This window comes from Dipodomys ordii, unplaced genomic scaffold (assembly GCF_000151885.1).
Source record: "Dipodomys ordii isolate 6190 unplaced genomic scaffold, Dord_2.0 Scaffold13, whole genome shotgun sequence".
Classification (NCBI taxonomy): domain Eukaryota; kingdom Metazoa; phylum Chordata; class Mammalia; order Rodentia; family Heteromyidae; genus Dipodomys; species Dipodomys ordii.
The window spans coordinates 8,293,018-8,310,539 of NW_012267229.1; the positions used below are offsets into that span (position 1 = coordinate 8,293,018).

A 17,522-nucleotide genomic window follows, 5' to 3' on the forward strand; every position below is an offset into this window, starting at 1 on the left:
TCAAGAGGCTGAGATCCAGCCCAGGCAGAAAAGTCAGTGAGATTTTTCTTTAAAAATTCTTCAATTAACTAGCAAAGAAGTTGGAAGTAGAGGTGTAGCTCAAGTGGTAGAGCACTAGCTTTTAATTAAAAACTAAAGCACCCAAGCCCAAAGTTCAAGACTCAGTATTGGTATGCACATGCATGCGTGCATGCGTGCACATGCACACACACACACATACACACACACACAGAAGGAAAGGAAAGGAGTAAGGAAAGGAAGGAGAAAAGAAGGAAGGAAACAATAAAAAAAGGAAAGAAGGAAGGAAGAAGAAAGGAAGGAAAGAGAGAAAGCAAGCACACAAGCTTCAAAATGTTCCCCAAAAGTAAAATAAGACTGCTTACCCTCAAAGGACATATGCCTAACAAGTGGCACCAGCACCAAACAAGGACCTCTGTGCAGAGAAAAATCAATTATTTTTGCTTTTCCTAGCCTAAGCCCATCCACCTAAACACCTTATTCAAAGTCAACTGTGGCCTAGAAAATTCCAGTATCCATTAGGTCCAAACCTCAAATACCATCCATGGTAGCTTTTCACCACCCTCTAGGCTTGGTAGAGTTGTACAGTGTACTGTCTTAGAACTTAAAATAAAAACCAAGCATCATTTTTAGTATAAACAAATGCTTAAAAATGCATGACATTTTGCTACCTTCAAAGGGAAAACTTTCAACGCAGACACTTGGCACTAAGATCACACAGGCTCAACTCAGTGGACTGACTTAAGTGTTAAACTTTTTAAAGTACGTTTTTAAGGGCTTGCACCTGCTCCCCCATTCACATAGATGTACCGACACGTATTTGACTAAACTGACTCGATGCATGCCCATGCAAGCAAGCAGAGCCGATTTTACAAGATAAGCAACCAAGTGTTTTCATGTCTGAGGGTGGCTAGAACACAAAATTGCTAGTCATCTTGTGGGAGAAAAGAATGTCTTTGAAAAAAAAATATGTAGGGCATTATTTCAGACATGGTGAAATGTATTCAGATGCCATCCTATATTGAGTTGGGGTTTTTTCCCCTCTTTTTCCTTTTAAGCACTGTACATAAAGAAAAACCTATTCTTGATCCAACTTGATGATCAAGAAAATTTTCATTAGCACTTTGCTACTCAAACAAATGGTCCATTAGCCTGTGATCTGGGCTTTGCCAGGGATCTTGTTAGAAATGTAGGATACTAGGTCCTACTCTGAACCCCACTGAAATAAAATCCACAAGAGAGAACCATTCTGGGGGCAGGAGGGAAGAGGTGTCCACATTGAAGTCTCCTTAAGGCATTACTTGGTGATTTGGAAGCACATTAAAATCTAAGATGTTTTATTTAGAACATCATCTCCTAACGTTAGGTTGAAGTAGACTTTGAAGTTTGTAGGGCAGAGAAATGGTCAGAAAAATCCTGCCCTGGAGAATATCTTAAGACTGTAATTTATGTCAGCAGGGTGGAGGTAAGCTGCAAAGCAATTTACCTGAGTGAAATAGACTTACATGTTTCACCCTTTCTCAGCCTATCCATCTCCTGCAAAGAATAAATGAGAGAAAGAATCATGCCAGAAGCTGGGCATCAGTGGCTCATGCCTGTAATCCTATTACGTGAGGCTATACTCCTATACTCAGGAGGCTGAGGTCTGAGAATCACAGTTCAGCAGGAAAGTCTGTGAGACTCTGAACTCCAATTAACCACCAAAAAAGCTGGAAGTGAAGCTGTGGCTCAAGTGGTAGAGCACTAGCCTTAAGTGAAAAAGCTGCAAGTATCAGTGCCCAGTTCAAGCCCCAGGATGGAACACACACACACACACACACAAAATAATGCCAGATCATTCTTATTTCTTCAGGTTGCCAATCCATGTCCCAATTACCTTCATTATTCGTGCCTGTAAGGATATCTTCCTTTTTCTTTATAATGAGGAACGTGCCATATCAGTATCTTACTATTTTGTTAATTAATGTTAAGATTAACATCTGAGTAGAATAGAAAGATGTTAGTCCCAGTCCTGAAAGCTTGAACTGAGGTCCTGGGTACTATCCCTGTGCTTTTGTGCTCAAGGCTACTACTTGGGCCACAGCTCTGCTTCCAGCTTTTTGATGGCTAATTGGACATAGAATCTCATGTACTTTTCTGCCCAGGCTGACTTTGAACCGTGATCCTCAGATCTCAGTCTCCTGAGTAGCTAGGATAACATGCATGAGCCACTGACACCGGACTTTGATGCACTTTTGAGTCTACAGAAAAATTACCCCCATTAATGAAAAATGGAAGAGAAAATATAAATGACTTGGATTTTCTAAGGACATTGCAGCTTCCTATGCAGACTGGATTTACAGATCCCTTCATTCTTAAATTTCTTGATGTACTATACAAGGTAAAGTCCTATCTGGTGCAGACATTATGAAAAGATGAAGCTAGATCCATAAACCACTTACCCTTCCCTTTCCCAATTTTAGGAGGCAAAAATGGAATAGAACCCAAATGTGCAATTCAGATTAAACCCAGATCAGGGAGGCTCAGGCACCCAGAGCAAGCACAAAACCAAAAATTGGCTTTAGGCGATACCTCAATATTCAGATACTATGGGTTGGTGGTTCCTGATGTTCTGTTTTTATAAACCTAACTCTAAGCTAATATAATTCAACAGAATCGACTGAAATTCAAGAACTTTGGATCTAATCCTAGCTACTCGGGAGGCTGAGAGCTGTGGATCATGGTTCAAAGCCAGCCATGGCAGAAAAGTCTCCATTACGTTTTATTTCCAATTAACCACTCAAAATTTGCAAGTGGTGTTGTGGCTCAAGTGGTAGAGTGCTAGCCTTGGGCACAAACAGACTCAAGGACAATTTCCAGGCCCTGAGTTCAAACCCCACAACTGACAAAAAAAAGAAAAAAAGAAAGGAATTTGGTGTCCTGGTTAGTTTTGGCTTTGGCCCTCAAAGCGAAGGATGTAACTACAATGTCTGGAACAGTGAAGAATGAATGAATGTAGGAATGGTGTTTCTCAACTGCCAAGACAGGAGTCCTTTTTTTTTTTTTTTTGCATATGTTAAAACCTCTGAAATTAAGCCAGAACTGAAAAGGTCTTCATCTACATAGATTAATACACATACATTAGTTTACGTAGCCATATTGCAAGAAATTACACTGGAGCTGATGTCATTGAACCAAATAATAAAGAATTGCAAAACCTGAGTGAAGGTGTGGCTCATTTGGTAGAGCTCCAGCCTTTACTGAGAAAAAGCTAAGTTGAGACATGAGGCTCTGAGTTCAAGCCCCAGTACCAACATGAAACAAAAGAAAGCTTGGAAAGGGTGATAGTAAGTATGAAATGCTTGTGCTGTATTCTTCCATACTCTAGAGAATTTAGTGATGGAAAACTACTTGTTTAAAATATTAAGACTTCAATTGGTTTATCTGTATCCATGGCAAGAGTAAAGAATGGTTTAGGGAGGGCTGGGAAGGTGGCTCAGTGGTAGAGTGCTTGCCTTGCATGGGTTCAATTTCTCAGCACCACATAAGCAGAAAAAGCCTGAAGTGGCGCTGTGGCTCAAGTGGTAGAGCGCTAGCCTTGAGCTGAAGAGCTGAGGGGCAGTGCCCAGGCACAGAGTTGAGGCCCCACAACTGACAAAGGAAAAAAAAAAAGGAATGGTTTGGGGGCCATACTTGAAGTTTCACTGAATGACATGACATTAACCTAGAAAGAGATAAGAAGCTAAACGTGTGTTTTTAAAGAGAAGCAGGCTTTTGCTTCAAAGTAAGATCTGATGGACCCTCTGGCCCTAGAAGGTTCTATGCTCACAGCCATCTAGTTAATTTGGGGAAGGATATGCTTAGATTAGAATGCTCCAATCGTTTTGAGGCCAGCCATACATTAGAACTAAATTCCAGCCATCATGGCAGGTTTACCAGGGACAAAGTCCTGAAAATTGATCTTAAAAACTGACAGTGAAAGACGGGAACTGTGGGTTCCCTGGTGTGAGAAACATAACCTCAAAACCCTTCCTTGGGTCTGATTCCAACCTGAGCACAGAAGCTCTGCTACTACTAAGTGTTTGTCCTGAACAGCCTAATTTAACTTCACTCCATTTGGGCTTCTAGCCAATTGGCAAATATTCTTATAGAGGCTGATTCTCAAGACACTTTCCCTTTCATTTTCTGGCTGTTGTCTCTGCTGCATGGGATACCATCCCTGAAACTTATCATGGACTCTAGGATTTGCTGATGTTATAAACTTTAACCAAAGCTTAAAATCATTTTGATCCCCCAAAGAGGTTCATATGAAAAGTACTAAGTCATTGGTCATTCCTTTAGTGCAAATGTGTTTTATCAAATGCTTTCATTTTCAACCATTCCTTACCTTTCCCCCATCCCCACTGAAACCCAAAATGAAAACACAAAGGTAATCATTGTGGACATTGTACAAATGCGCCGTTTTCTCTCATAGGTTGGAGTTTACAGAATGAAATGCCAGAGCTTTTGATATTTATTATCTGAAATAGGTTTAACATTTGGAGAAATGTGTTGAAACATATAGCCTTGGAAAGAAAAGCAAGCTGATCAGTTAGAGAACAGGGTGTGGGCAGAAAAACATGACGTGCACAATTTTTCTGGGTGTTGGGAAGTTAGAAAATTGGGTACTTTGGAGCATAAAGAGCTTCCCCAACAAGGTAAAGGCAAAAATACAATTTCCAACTCTTGAGGACTGCAAGATGTCAGTTTTAAATATACGTGACTACAACAATTCATAAAGAAATCTTAGTTTTATTTAATACTTTGGCCAGTTCAGCTCGTCCCTCTCTCCCTGGAAATGACCTCCAGTTGAAGAAAGAACCAGAATTCACTTCCCTGTATGTTAATGGTTCCTGGTGAGTTCTGTTAGTCCTGCTTTACTTATTCTTCCTGTAAGTTAATGGGTAAAAAAGGGGAGGGTATCTATCAGATCATTAATGTCTGATTCTTTTCCAAATATTCTACCTAATAAGTACTCATGGATTGAACCACTCTGCAGCATTCCTGAGAACTGAATAATATAATAATCTTGAAAGTCAGCAGAGTGGTTTATCCACTTTTTTTTCTGGACTTGAACTTGTGAACTTAACAGTAGCACTGCAAAAAAAAAAAAAACACAAAAAACCAACAACAAAAAACAAAAACAAAAAAAAGCAAACGTGCTAAGCACTTTGCCAAAGCAACCTTCCATGTAGACTTGTCATCTTAAATACACACAACCAAAAACTACATTTTTTTTGGAAAATTATGTACAAACCCGATACTTTTTCTGATTACATATAAATACAAATTAGCTATTTCTTTGTCCTAAAAAGTGGTTATAATAGTAAAAATAAATACAAAATAAATCTGACCAATATACTTCATGTGCTGGGGGTTAAAAAACCCATATAAAATGTACAACTAAATACACTTTAAAAATCTTTTAAGGAATAATTCTCTGATTAAAAATATTTGTTTTCCCAACTTCTTTTTTGTAGATATAAATATATTTTCAAAATAATGTTTTATTTTTCTCCATTGCATTCCATAAATAAAGTCTTCATTGGGAAATATTAAAGTGTCAGCTGGTTTTGTTTTTTGGGGGGTAGGGGAAAGGGGAATTGTGGGTTTGAGATTTTTTTTAATTCTTTTGTTTTTTTTTCCTAAAATATATATATATATGTATTTAATTAATTAATTTTGTTGTGCTAACGGCATCCACAACCCTCTACAACCATGTCCTGATAATTCTTCAACACGACTTTCTCGTTTTCATCCAGGTATAGCATGGAGATGGCGCTGAGCTCTGTGGGGACACAGCAAGCCTTGGGAATCTTAGAGTTCACTGAGTTGACCAACGTCTGGACAATGGCGTGATTAGTGGAGTTCAGGTGATCGGCCAGGGGAAAAGGACATTCCCCGTGACAGTAAAAGGCATGATACCCTGGTGGAGCCACAATCCAGTCATTCCATCCCACATCACTGAAGTCCACGTACAAAGGGTGCCTCTTGCAGCTGGATTTGAGGCGCTTACGCTGTTTGTGTTTGGCCTGACGTTTTTCTCTTCGGTGGAGAGGGTGTCCTTTCCCATCACTGCCAAAAGTTACCAGCAACGGCCTCATCTGGGGCCAGCTGTGCTCATCTTGGTGCAAAGACCTGCTAATCCTTACATGTCTTTTGGAGACACCTTGCTTCTCCTCAAAGTGGGTCACTTCTACCACGAAGCCATGGTTGGCATGGCCCTGTGCTGTCCACCGCATCACAGCTGGGGTGACGTCAAACCTTTCCCACTGGCTGGTGTTCTGACTCACCAACCTGGTGTCCAAAAGTCTGGTCATGGGGAATTTTGAGTTGGCAGTTGCAGGTTTTATAATTTCATAAATATTAATTCGGTGATGGAAGCTGCTGTCACTTTCCAAAGCTTCCTGCATCTGTTCCCGAAAAACCTGAAGTTCAGCAGACATGATAAACTCCTCGGTGGGGATTGAACTTAAATTAAAGAAGAATCGCCGGGTAGTTTTCCCACTTATTTCTGGCAGTTCTTCCAGATATTCTAATTTGATAAATGAAAATAAGGGGAGAAAAAAAAAGTCATTCAGTAAGAGAGGTTACGGATCATCTCACAAGTTATAATCATTTTTAAGCCACATCAACCAAAAAATAGTAATTTTAGGGCTGACACAGCACTGGTGGCTCACACCTGTAACCCTAGCTAATTGGGAGACAAATCTGAGCATCATGGTTCAAAGCCAGCCTAGGCAGATAAACTGACTCTTATCTTTAATTCTGAGTTGGACATATGAACAAATGCAAATATCATTAAAAGTAAAAAGGAGACTCAGGAGCCAGTGGCTCACATCTGTAATCCTAGCTACAAATGGGGTTGAGATCTGAGGATCATGGTTCAAAACCAACCCAGGCAGGGAAGTCTATGAGACTCTTATCTCCAATTAACTACTACAAACCTGGAAATGGAGCTGTGGCTCAAGTGGTAAAGTGCTAGCTTTAAGCAAAAAAGCTCCGGGACAGTGCCAAGGCCCTGAGTTCAATTCCAAGGACTGGCACACACAACACATACATAATTTCCCCCTCTTTTTCATATGGTCATGTGGAACAGTATAGAATGAAGCAAAACAAAATTACATGATTGTCATGTCTTTAAATAAGAACACAGCTTCCAGGTGGGTAAAATAATGAGGGACAGAGTGAAGTATTTCTTTGGAATTCAAAGACTTCAGGCAGAAAAAAAAGTCAGCACTATAGTTAGTAAAGGTCTAATGAATGAGGAGCTGAGGAAATTATTGCATTTCTTTAAGGAAAAAAGAGGCTTTAATGTCAATCTCTTAAAGCAGTATTCTAAAACATTACTCTGCAATTTAGGTGATTTACAAATCTTGATATACAGATTTCAACTTCCTAATTAAAGACTTTGAAACTCAACATCAATGATGACATTTTGCTAAGCACACCCTACCATTTTACTCAAAGTCCATAGACAAAGGCATGTACAGGGATCTACTACTTTGGAAAACATATGGATGGTTACCAGAACATGGTAAGAATTGAGGCCAAACAAGTTCATGAGAGAAATAGGTTCCTGACTGGGCTCTCTCACCTCTTTATGACCTCGAGTCAAAATTGCATTTTGAATGCTTTTGGAATTAAGAATCATTTTTGTCTTCTCTGGGTCATTTCTTTTGTGCAGTTTTCAACATGATGTTAAAAGTGTATAGGAGTATGCAATAAATGCACTGCAGGATAGGCACAAAACCATTTATAAAAATTAACCAAAGCACAACCAGTAAGCTGTATGCTGGTGGCTCATGTGCATAATCCTAGCTACTGAAGGAAGCTGAAATGTGAAGGATCAAGATTCAAAGCCAGCCTGGGCAGAAAGTCTACGGAGATGCTGTCTCCAAAATAATCAGCAAAAGACAGGGCTAGAGGCATGGCTCAAGCAGAGAACCAGCCAAGGAAACAGGCTAAGCAAGTGTGAGGCCCTGAATTCAATACCCCATAATCATGAAATACAGGTACGAGATTCCCCATCTTATCAGAGAATAGTCTTTTTACATAATTTTTAACGGAGCTCTTAAAATGGGGTCAAGCATTAAAGTTTTGCCTGATAAAAGATTCCTAAACTGTCATTATGACAACTAGTTTCCCAAGCAAACAGTAAATTATGATACACATTGAATGCCGTTAGTTCATAACTTAGCAAACCACATTATTACTATTAAATTAGTAGTAAGAATAAGATATCTAGGTTTGTCTCCTTGTGTTATCACAACCAATCATTTTACTGCCAAAAATTGCCTGTTTACTTTAGGATCTCAACTCAAGTGCTAACAAAATCAACTTGGTCATTATTTCATGTTATGAAACCTGAGACTTATTTTTCAAATCATTTTATGATTGCGCATTCCCTAAAGACAGAGTTGTGAGTTGTTCACAGAATCTAGATGCTTTAGCAAATGAAAAATCACATGAAATCATTCATGAAAAGACTCTACCTGGGAAAATAAACCCCAAGTGACCGTCGTCACTGCAAGCTAACTAAAGCACTGGGGTTCATTCAACAGGGCAGTTTCACCCAAGCTATGAAGTAGTAGTACATGAATAGCACAATTCTCAAACTTCAGCCTTTGCATAAAATCCCTAGGACTCCTTCAGTTGCTAAAGGCAGCTTCTCATCCGTTGGGTCTGTAGAGTGGTGGGAAATTCAGTCTTTCCAACCAGCTTCTACATGAGGATGCTGCAAAGCTTTATGTCAGGATTTTGAAGAGTGTTTCCCACATTCAGTGTAGATTGGCAGAGGAACAGAATTTTAAAAGTGCCTTTGGTAAGTTATATAAACATATGTACAAGAACCATACCAGGCCAAGAAATGAGTATCTTGCCAGGTGCTGCTAGCTCACACCTATAATCCTAGCTACTCAGGAGACTGAGGTCTGAGGTTCAGAGCAAGCCAGGGCAGGAAAGTCTGTGATACTCTTATCTCCCATAAACTACTCAGAAAAAGCCGGAAGTGGTGCTGTGGCTCGAGTGGTAGAGTGCTACATAGGGACGGCGCTCAGGCCCACAGTTCAAGCTCCAAAAAAGAAATGAGTCTTCCACTATCCCATTGAACCTACTAGTCAAAACCTCTTGGATTCATCTACATTCTGAACTCCACTGTAATGCTGTTTCACATCAGACACAATCAATAAAATAAGCCTTCCCCCAAAAGAACCACTGCTCTTTGCAGTGGCTCCAAGCAAGTATCATGGAGTATATTCCGCTTCTGTAAAACCCCTGCTCCGTGTTCTGTAGGTGTGCCTCAATACAGGAGTGGGGGGGCACTTTCTTTTGTTAGCAAAGTAAAAATCAGCAGTATCCTCCAAATCCCAGTGACTTCAAAGCCCCAAATGCAACCAAGTTCTTGTCTCCTCTGATAACTGCAACAAAAAGCCTGAATTCCAATCTACAAATAAGAAGGGAGTGACTGTCATTGGTATGCATACATATGAAAGATAAGTGATTATTCAACCAGAACAAAAAAATATTGATTTGCTGTGGCTCAAACTTTTGTGGAAGAATAGCAGCCTTAGCAAACAACAACAATTCACTCTTAATAACAGGGTTGAAAGAAAACCTTTTTCCAATTTTCCAACCTCACCATCACCAACCTAATGACTAAAAGATCCCTACTGTGCTCTTAATATGAGGATGTCCATTACAACGCAGGCTCAGGTCACAGACATGTCCGAGGGATTCACAGAAACCCCCAACCAAGGTAAATCATCAGGGAGGGTTATAGGATCTACCACACCTGTTCCTACTCCAAGGGAGACAGATTCAAAGTTGATTTGATAGAAAATTTTATGTTCAGGAACAAAACCTCTTACAAACTGTCCAAAACTGGGGATTATGGAACTTCATAGTAGTAACATATACTTTCTGAAACACTCATATTGAATCAGCTGAACTTGCTAAGAGATTTCAGGATTTGGAGCAATTTTAGTTAGACCTGACTTTGTGAGCTTTTAAGCTCTTTACCAAATGGATGGGGCTATGGCTGGAAAAAGGAAGAAAATTGGACAGAAAAATGATATTTGACTTTCATCTAGTTCAGAACAATCAAGGTTAGGCTAAGTTCACCCCAGCTTCCTGTTCCCTGGAGAAAAAAAGAGAAGAGCATGTGACATAAAAACATCATCAATGCTAACCGGGGGCCAGTGACTCCATGCCTGTAACACTAGTGACACAGGAGGGTGAAATCTGAGGTACTAAGCCAGCCCAGACAGTCAAGTCTATCTTCAACTACCAAAAAAAGACAAGAATGGAGCTATGGCTCGGCTGAAGTGGCAGAGTACTAGCCTTGAGCAAAAGAAGTTGAGGGACAGTGCCAAGGCTCTGAGTTCTAGTCCCAGGACCAGCACACAAAAACAAACCAACCAACAGACAAATAAATAAAATGTCATTAATATAATGTCAGGTTATGGGCTGGATGCTTTTTCAGAGGTCAGGTCTGGTGCTAAGAGCTTTAAGATTAGTTATCTCCTGAGCAGAGAGGGACCATGATACCCATTCTGTACAGTGAAGTAACATCTAGAGTTCAGATAGGCTATATAATTTCCCTAAAGTCAGATAGCTATGAAATAGAGTCTAGTGCATGCCAAAGTTTTTAGTCACCAGATAGTACTACCTGCCATTGGAGACAAGTCACAACTTCAAATGACAGTTCAAACCACTAGAAGCACATTGCCCTAACCAAAGAAGAATATACTATCCAGGTATGGTGGGAATAGCAGACATAACAAAAGCAATAGACACAACTGATGTTAACAGACCATAATAGGGTATATAAATGTTTGGAGCCACTGCTAGTTTGTGGCCCTTTTTTGCCCTATTAAAACCACCTAGCCTGCCGGACGCTGGTGGCTCACGCCTGTAATCCTAGCTACTCAGGAGGCTGAGATCTGAGGATCGTGGTTCAAAGCCAGCTCGGGCAGGAAAGACCGTGAGACTCCTATCTCCAATAAACCACCAGAAAACTGGAAGTGGCGCTGTAGCTCAAGTGGTAGAGCGCTCGCCTTGAGCTGAAGAGCTGTGGGACAGCGCTCAGGCCCAGAGTTCAAGCCCCATGACCGACAAAAATAAATTAATAAATAAAACCACCTAGCCTGAGGATGCTTCAGATAAAGTTAGTACATTTGGGAATCTCTGGTCTATGACAAAAATGAAAGGGGCTGTGTATAACAAGATTTTCTGTAAGATAAATTAATATGTACCAAGAAGAATATAAAACAAGGCAACAATGATTTTTTTCTTTTGTCTTCTTTTGTTTTTAATACAAGGCTATGACAACTTAAAGGGAAGGAGCGCTTGAAGTGGCCTCTGTCCACCCTTAGGGTCAACACCTGTGCACTACTCAGTGCAGTGCCTCAAGAACAAGTCTACAAAAGACAGAAAAAAAAAACTGAGGAATCAAGAAGAAATATAGGGGAAACACTAAAAGATGGGGGAAACAGAAAACCAGTGCTAAACTTCAATCTCTATCTCTACCAGCATTTTAAATACAGTAACTGTTCTACTTAATATTAAAGATCTTTGCCATCATACTTCAATAACAGGGGTCTCACTGAGAAAATACTGGTGTATTTTTAGAGAGGTTATCTCTGTGTGAAGTCTGCCCTGGAAATTTGGGCCACACATTCTCTTCCTCAGGGTAGTGGTTCTTTGTTGAACTGTCCTACTCTATCTATGGCTGTGTTAATAGTAGTTGCATTTGTGTTGACAGGATTAATGTCTGTCTGAAAGCTTTAGTCAGAGAGGCCAATAATTTAGTTATTTCACGCAAAAAAAAAAAAGGAAAACTGAAAACTGTCCTTCCAAATCTAGAGAGCAAGCCTGTGGTTCCTCTAGCTTCTGATCTGTCAGAAGAGTAGGGAGACTTTTCTCAAGGCCAATGAACCCTACCAATTTCAATGTGTCTCCAATGGCAGCAAAGCATAAAACATACTTTGCAGTTGGAAAAGTGATTTCCCTACACTTGACAGCCCTTCTAAAACACGCCCCTCCTTGGCTGACACACTTTCTAATGACCTTGACAAAGAATTTCAGCAAAGCTTGCACTCTCCCAAATAAAAGCCACTGTAGAAAGGACTTGGCCAATGTTCACCAGGAGAAATGACAACTGATAATTCTGTCTTGCTCAACTAGTTTGGAGGACTCATCACACATACAGTAGCTGCAATTCCCTCATGGTAACACTTGCCTTGTGCCACAAACCATCTGATACCATCTACTAAGAAAAAAAAAACCTCAATGGGTAATTCTAATAGAGCTCTCTGAGTTCTTTAACAAATAAATGTCTAAATTCTGCTCAAGCCAGTAGTCTCAATCACATCATCTATTAAATGTTTTAGCTGTATGTGAGGTACAAGAAATGCTTATAAAAAATCCTGGGTTATATATCAATTTTCAAAAAGTGCCATGTCCAGCCTAAGGATGACATACTACGCATAAGAAAAGATGAGTTTGTTGCAATTTAGGGCAAAAAACACATCACGTACTCTAATATCTAATTGTATACAGTCTTCTAAGCTAACTTTAAGCAAGTTAATAACTCCTGTTTTTTCACCTAACAAAAATTGCTCACTTTTTTTTTCTTTTTACCAGTCTTGGGGATGGAACTCAGGGCCTGAGCACTGTCCCTGAGCTTCTTTAGCTCAAGACTAGCACTCTTACCACATGAGCCACAGCACCACTTTCTGCCTTTTCTGTTTATGTGGTACTGAGGAATTGAATCCAGGGCTTCATGCATGCTAGGCAAGCATTCTACCACCAAGCCACATTCCCAGCCCAACAATGCTAACTTTTAAAGATGTAAATTATATGCATAAGTTCAAGCACCATATTTAGGATTAAAAATAGTCAAAAATGTATAGCCTATTAAAGGTAAAATCAAGCCAATTCTAGAGATAGAATGAGAAATATGCAGGCTCTACTGATTAGATCTTCACTTGGTTGAATGTCTCGTTATTAACTAACTTGAATGTTCTTTACATTATTACAGAGATACAGTATCATCCTGGTTTTATGAATAAAGAATGGTTTCCATGAAAAGATAATGAAAACAACTCTTTGGTTGTTTTCCTAGGCTGGCTCTTTTTTGATCCAGGAAAACTATTTCTAATCAGCATCACCTGGAAATGATGAGCTAGTTCTATAATCAGCTCAGGGTTAGGACAGCAGAACATACACACATGAAAACATCACTACACGTGACAGGAGTTTCTGCTTTCAGTGAAGGAATTCCAAAGGATTAGAATGAAGTTTCACTGCCACCCTCAAAACTCTTAATTTCTGCTCAGAGAGCACCTTACTAACATACCCCAGTGGGCACCAAGGGCTGAGCTTATGCCTGTAATCTAAGCTACCCAGGAGATCTGAGGATCCCGGTCTGAAGCCAGAACAGGCAGAAAAAGGTCTGTGAGACTCTTATCTCCAATTAATCAGCAGAAAGCCAGAAGTGAAGCTATAGCAAGTAGTAGAACAGCAGCTTAAAGGGAAAAAGCTAAGGGACAGTGCCCTGGCCTTTAGTTCAAGCCTCAGAACCAGCATTTTATATATAATATACAATGTATATATTATATAATGTGCTTGAAAATAATGTGCAGTTGCTTGGTCAAAGTATTATTTGCTTGGTGACCTGTCTTTGGGACCTCTTCTTAGCAACCTGGGTTCTCACAAGTCAAAGTCATTCTCACTGGGAGAAAACTTCAGGGGCTACTTCTAATCTGTTAAGAGCACAGATTTCCACTTGGAATTTATAGCCCCCCCCCAAGCCCAACTAAGAACCAACAACCAGCTCCCTCCTATTGTGTGATGACTGCCCCGTGCTGTACAACTTCTGTACTCCTTTGGAGAATGCAAAGGAACCCATGCGCTATTTAGAAGGCATTAAGCCACAGGAGTATTTAAAAGCTGTGCAGAAAGAATTGATGTGGAACATAGCTTTGACTAATTGCTTTAAGAACTTAGGTACGTCCTTTCTCAGTAGCTGTTCTAAGATGCTGCAAATCTACCAAATGCCTTTCTGATGAAACAAGCAGAAATAGCCTACCTTCGGAAAACCACACTCAGTATCATAAAAGAGAAAAGAAAGCAAGCCCCACATTTCATCACATATGAAGGAAACAGGCAGCTGCTGCACAAACTTGTATCTGAAGGTTTGCCTGGTCTCCAGCCCTGGAACCTATCTTAAGATTTAAGCAGGAGACAAGAAAGTCATTGTGGAAATAAGCAGAGGGATGGTGGGATGGGTCTCTCACGGGGATTAGGTAGAGATTCAAAGATCTCCTAAACCAGGCCCAGATCAAACTGTGAGTGAGAAAGATGAGGGGGGGGGGTGGGAAGAAGGGCCCTGGGCTTTCATTTTTCAGCCTTATGGATTAAAAAAAATTCTGCCCTTGGCCCTGTCTAGCCTAAAACTGTGGCTTAAAACTGAAGATGCAGATTCATACAGCCAAGGGTTTCCAAATAGATTTAAAACAAAAATCTCAAAGCTCTACCATTCCCACCCACCCCCCACCCTGCCCCAGAGGAATTCTTGCACGTTTAGCTGACTGGGGGGGTGGCTTTCTTTGACCCCCCCCCCGCACGCCCTCTTCCCCATCTCTCAAAATTCTCCCCAGTTCCTGGGGGAGGAGTTACTCTCTGGCTGCAAGCCAGGAAAAGGGTGCGGATCCCGGGGAATCCCTGGCTCCCTGCTCACACAGCAGTGCTTTGAAATGGGGTTCAGAGAGGATGGTGGAGCAAGCAACGTTTAGTGGAGTAGGCTGAGGCTACCCTAGCCCTGCTGGTTTTTTTCTTTTTCCTTCAGTGGCCGCAGGCTGCCACCGTTGGGTGGGGGCTCTGCTCTCCCCTCCGCACCCCTACGCCCGGACGGCCGGCAGGCAGGCAGGCTCACCTTCGTGGTGGAAGCTGCGCACGGTGTTGGCGCGGCTAGCCGCCCTCTCCAGCCGCGGGTCCGGGGCGGGCGCGCCGGGCTGGCCCGAGTGCCGGCGGTACAAGTCCAGCATGTAGGGGGGCACCACGGCATCTCTGCTGGGGGTGGGTCTCTGTTTCAGGCCGAACATGCTGAGCAGGCGCAACTCGAATTCTCTCAGGACGTCGTCGGAGGGCCGGGATGAGGGGCGGCCCGAGGACGCCGCCGACGCCGCGAACTTCTTGCGGCCCAGCTCGGGAATGAGGCCGGCCGCGCCGCCCAGGAGAACCTGGGGAAGCAGCAACGCTAGAAGACAGCGGGTCCCGGCCACCATGGTCGACCTGCGGACAGGGCCGACGTTGAGTCACCCGAGTTCCCCGCCCAGTCCTCCCGCCCGTCCTCCACCCCCGAGGCCTAGGGCTCTGCTCGCCTCCTCCACCAGGGTGCCCTCCTGGCATGCCGCACTCCCAGTGGGACTAAGCGCGTCCCAAATGCCCCGAATTGCGGGGAGGAGGTAGGTGGAGGCCTCCCAAGTTTCTCGGCGCTTCCCCCTGCTCCCCCCCCATCCTGTTCTCAACCTGTCGAACTTCTGATTTGGGGTTTTGGTTTCACCCCCAACGTGATTCAGAGAATGTCATCTGTCTGTCTCGCCTCCCCCCCCACGACCCCCACCCCCCGTTGTACCGGTCCTGATTGGCAATGCTGGGAATCTGGGGTCCCATCGCTGGGTCTGATACCCCCGCCCCCCATTCCATGCAGAGCTCAACGCACCGCGCAGCGCTCTCTGGGTCAGAAACACGCACAAACAGCGCGTGCGGCTTCCTAGAGGCTCCGCGCGCGCACGCACACGCGCGCACACACTTGTAGTCACCATACACTCAAAGCCACGACTCCTGAAAGTCACTCGCAACCTATGGCCCGCGCCTGTCAGCTCCGGGGTGACCGAAAGGCCACTCCGTCCCCGCATCGGCGTCTCCACCCGCGTCTCATGACTACGTGAAAAGCTGGGGTGTGAGAACGCGCGCGTGTCAGCTGTAAAAAAACACAGCACCGGGGTACGCCGACCATTCTGGAAACAAGGACGGAGAACCCCAGCGTCTGTTTCCCCCTCCAGGGAACCGCTAGGGTCCAGCAGGTGGGCAATTAATATTAGGGAGAAACCCAAGGGCCACCGTCTCCCAGGGACTGCTTTCTTTTTATATCATGTAAGTGTTGACAGCCCCAATTAATATACTGAAAATCAGGGTGGGGAGGGACAACGGGGAGGACAAGGTGGACCATCTCCGGGGATGATAGGGTCGGGGGGGAGGGGGGTCCAGCCCCCCCCCGTCCCCCAGGAGCTCGGCTGCACGTGGACCCGAAAAGTGGGGGAGTGTCTGTTTACGTCTCGTCAGTCCGGGCGCTCGGGGCCCCGCTGTGCCGGGCTACGGGGAGTCCTCCACCCCCTTCCCAGCCCCCCACCTCAATCCCAGATTCGCGGTCCCGCGTCCTCTACCTTTAGGAGACGGCAGTCCGTCTAAGAAGCACTCGGGGACACGTCCATTGAAAGAGCCTCCACATGGAAAAGGCTCTATCCGCAGGACCTGGCGCAGGGACGGGGCGTCCCTTCCTTCTCTTCGCCTTCTCCTTCGGCAGCTCCCGGGAGGGCCGAGAACTCCCTGTCCCCCAGCTGGCCTCGGCGTCCCGGATGGGGTCCGGCAACGGGTGCGGGAGCCGCGGAGCTCGGAGGTGGCGAGGCTGGCTCCGCCGGGGCGAAGGCACCGGCGCAAAGTGGGGAGCACCGGCTGCTCTCCCTGCAAGTTCAAGGAGTTTCCAGCCAAGTGCTGACACACAGCCGCGCGCAGGGGGAGGAGTGCGGCGCTGGGACGCGACGGGCAGGGAGAGGGGAGGAGAGGCCGGTGCTGTCTTCGTGCTTAGGCACCGGCGGCCGCGGGGTGCGTGCCCCCGCGCGGGGTCGACTCCGGGACTCGGGGGGACGAGGCTCGGTGGCTCAGCGCTAACTTCGCCGCGGCCCATGGCTCGGGGCAGCCATCCTGGGGGACGCCGGGTCCGGGGAAGGGCACGGCGGCGGGCTGGGCGCCTCGGCCCCCCTCCGCATCACTCGGCTTTCCTCGGGCGCACCCCCATTAGCGCTCTCCAGTGAACAGCGTGCGGCCGCGCAGCCCCGCCGTCCTGGGGCGCATTCTCCAGTGAGTTCAGCCGAGTCCCGGGGGCCGCTCAGGAAGGAGGGTGGCCTCAAATCTCCCAGCCCTCGGGCCAAGCGTCTCTGTGACCGGCTAGGGGTGGGGTGTGGGGAGGGGGGGTGTCCCGATCGATCACACTCCGGCGGGCACGTCCCGGGTGCCCGCACCCCGGCCGGACGAGGGGATCCGCATCCCAGTGCGCGAACTCAGCTCCGAGCCTCTCTCTCCCTTCCTCCCCGCCTTCCGAGCTCTCAGGCTCCCGCTTCGCGGCTCCGGCGCGGCCCCGGCAGCCGAGGCCACAGCAGCCCGGACGCGCACAGCCGGATGCACCAACCCCCCGCGCGGGG

At 44.6% G+C, this 17,522-nt stretch overlaps 1 protein-coding gene across 1 annotated transcript; it reads right to left on the reverse strand.

The window, feature by feature from the left end:
• Window positions 1–5,527: 5,527 nt before the first annotated feature.
• Window positions 5,528–16,802, reverse strand: Bmp2 (bone morphogenetic protein 2). Its single transcript, XM_013010628.1, has 3 exons — window positions 16,488–16,802; window positions 14,975–15,333; window positions 5,528–6,571 (listed from the first exon to the last, which is right to left on the reverse strand). The coding sequence occupies exons 2-3, from the start codon at window positions 15,324–15,326 to the stop codon at window positions 5,727–5,729; spliced, it is 1,197 nt and encodes a 398-aa protein (XP_012866082.1). The 5' UTR covers window positions 15,327–15,333; window positions 16,488–16,802; the 3' UTR covers window positions 5,528–5,726.
• Between the last annotated feature and the right edge of the window lie 720 nt (window positions 16,803–17,522).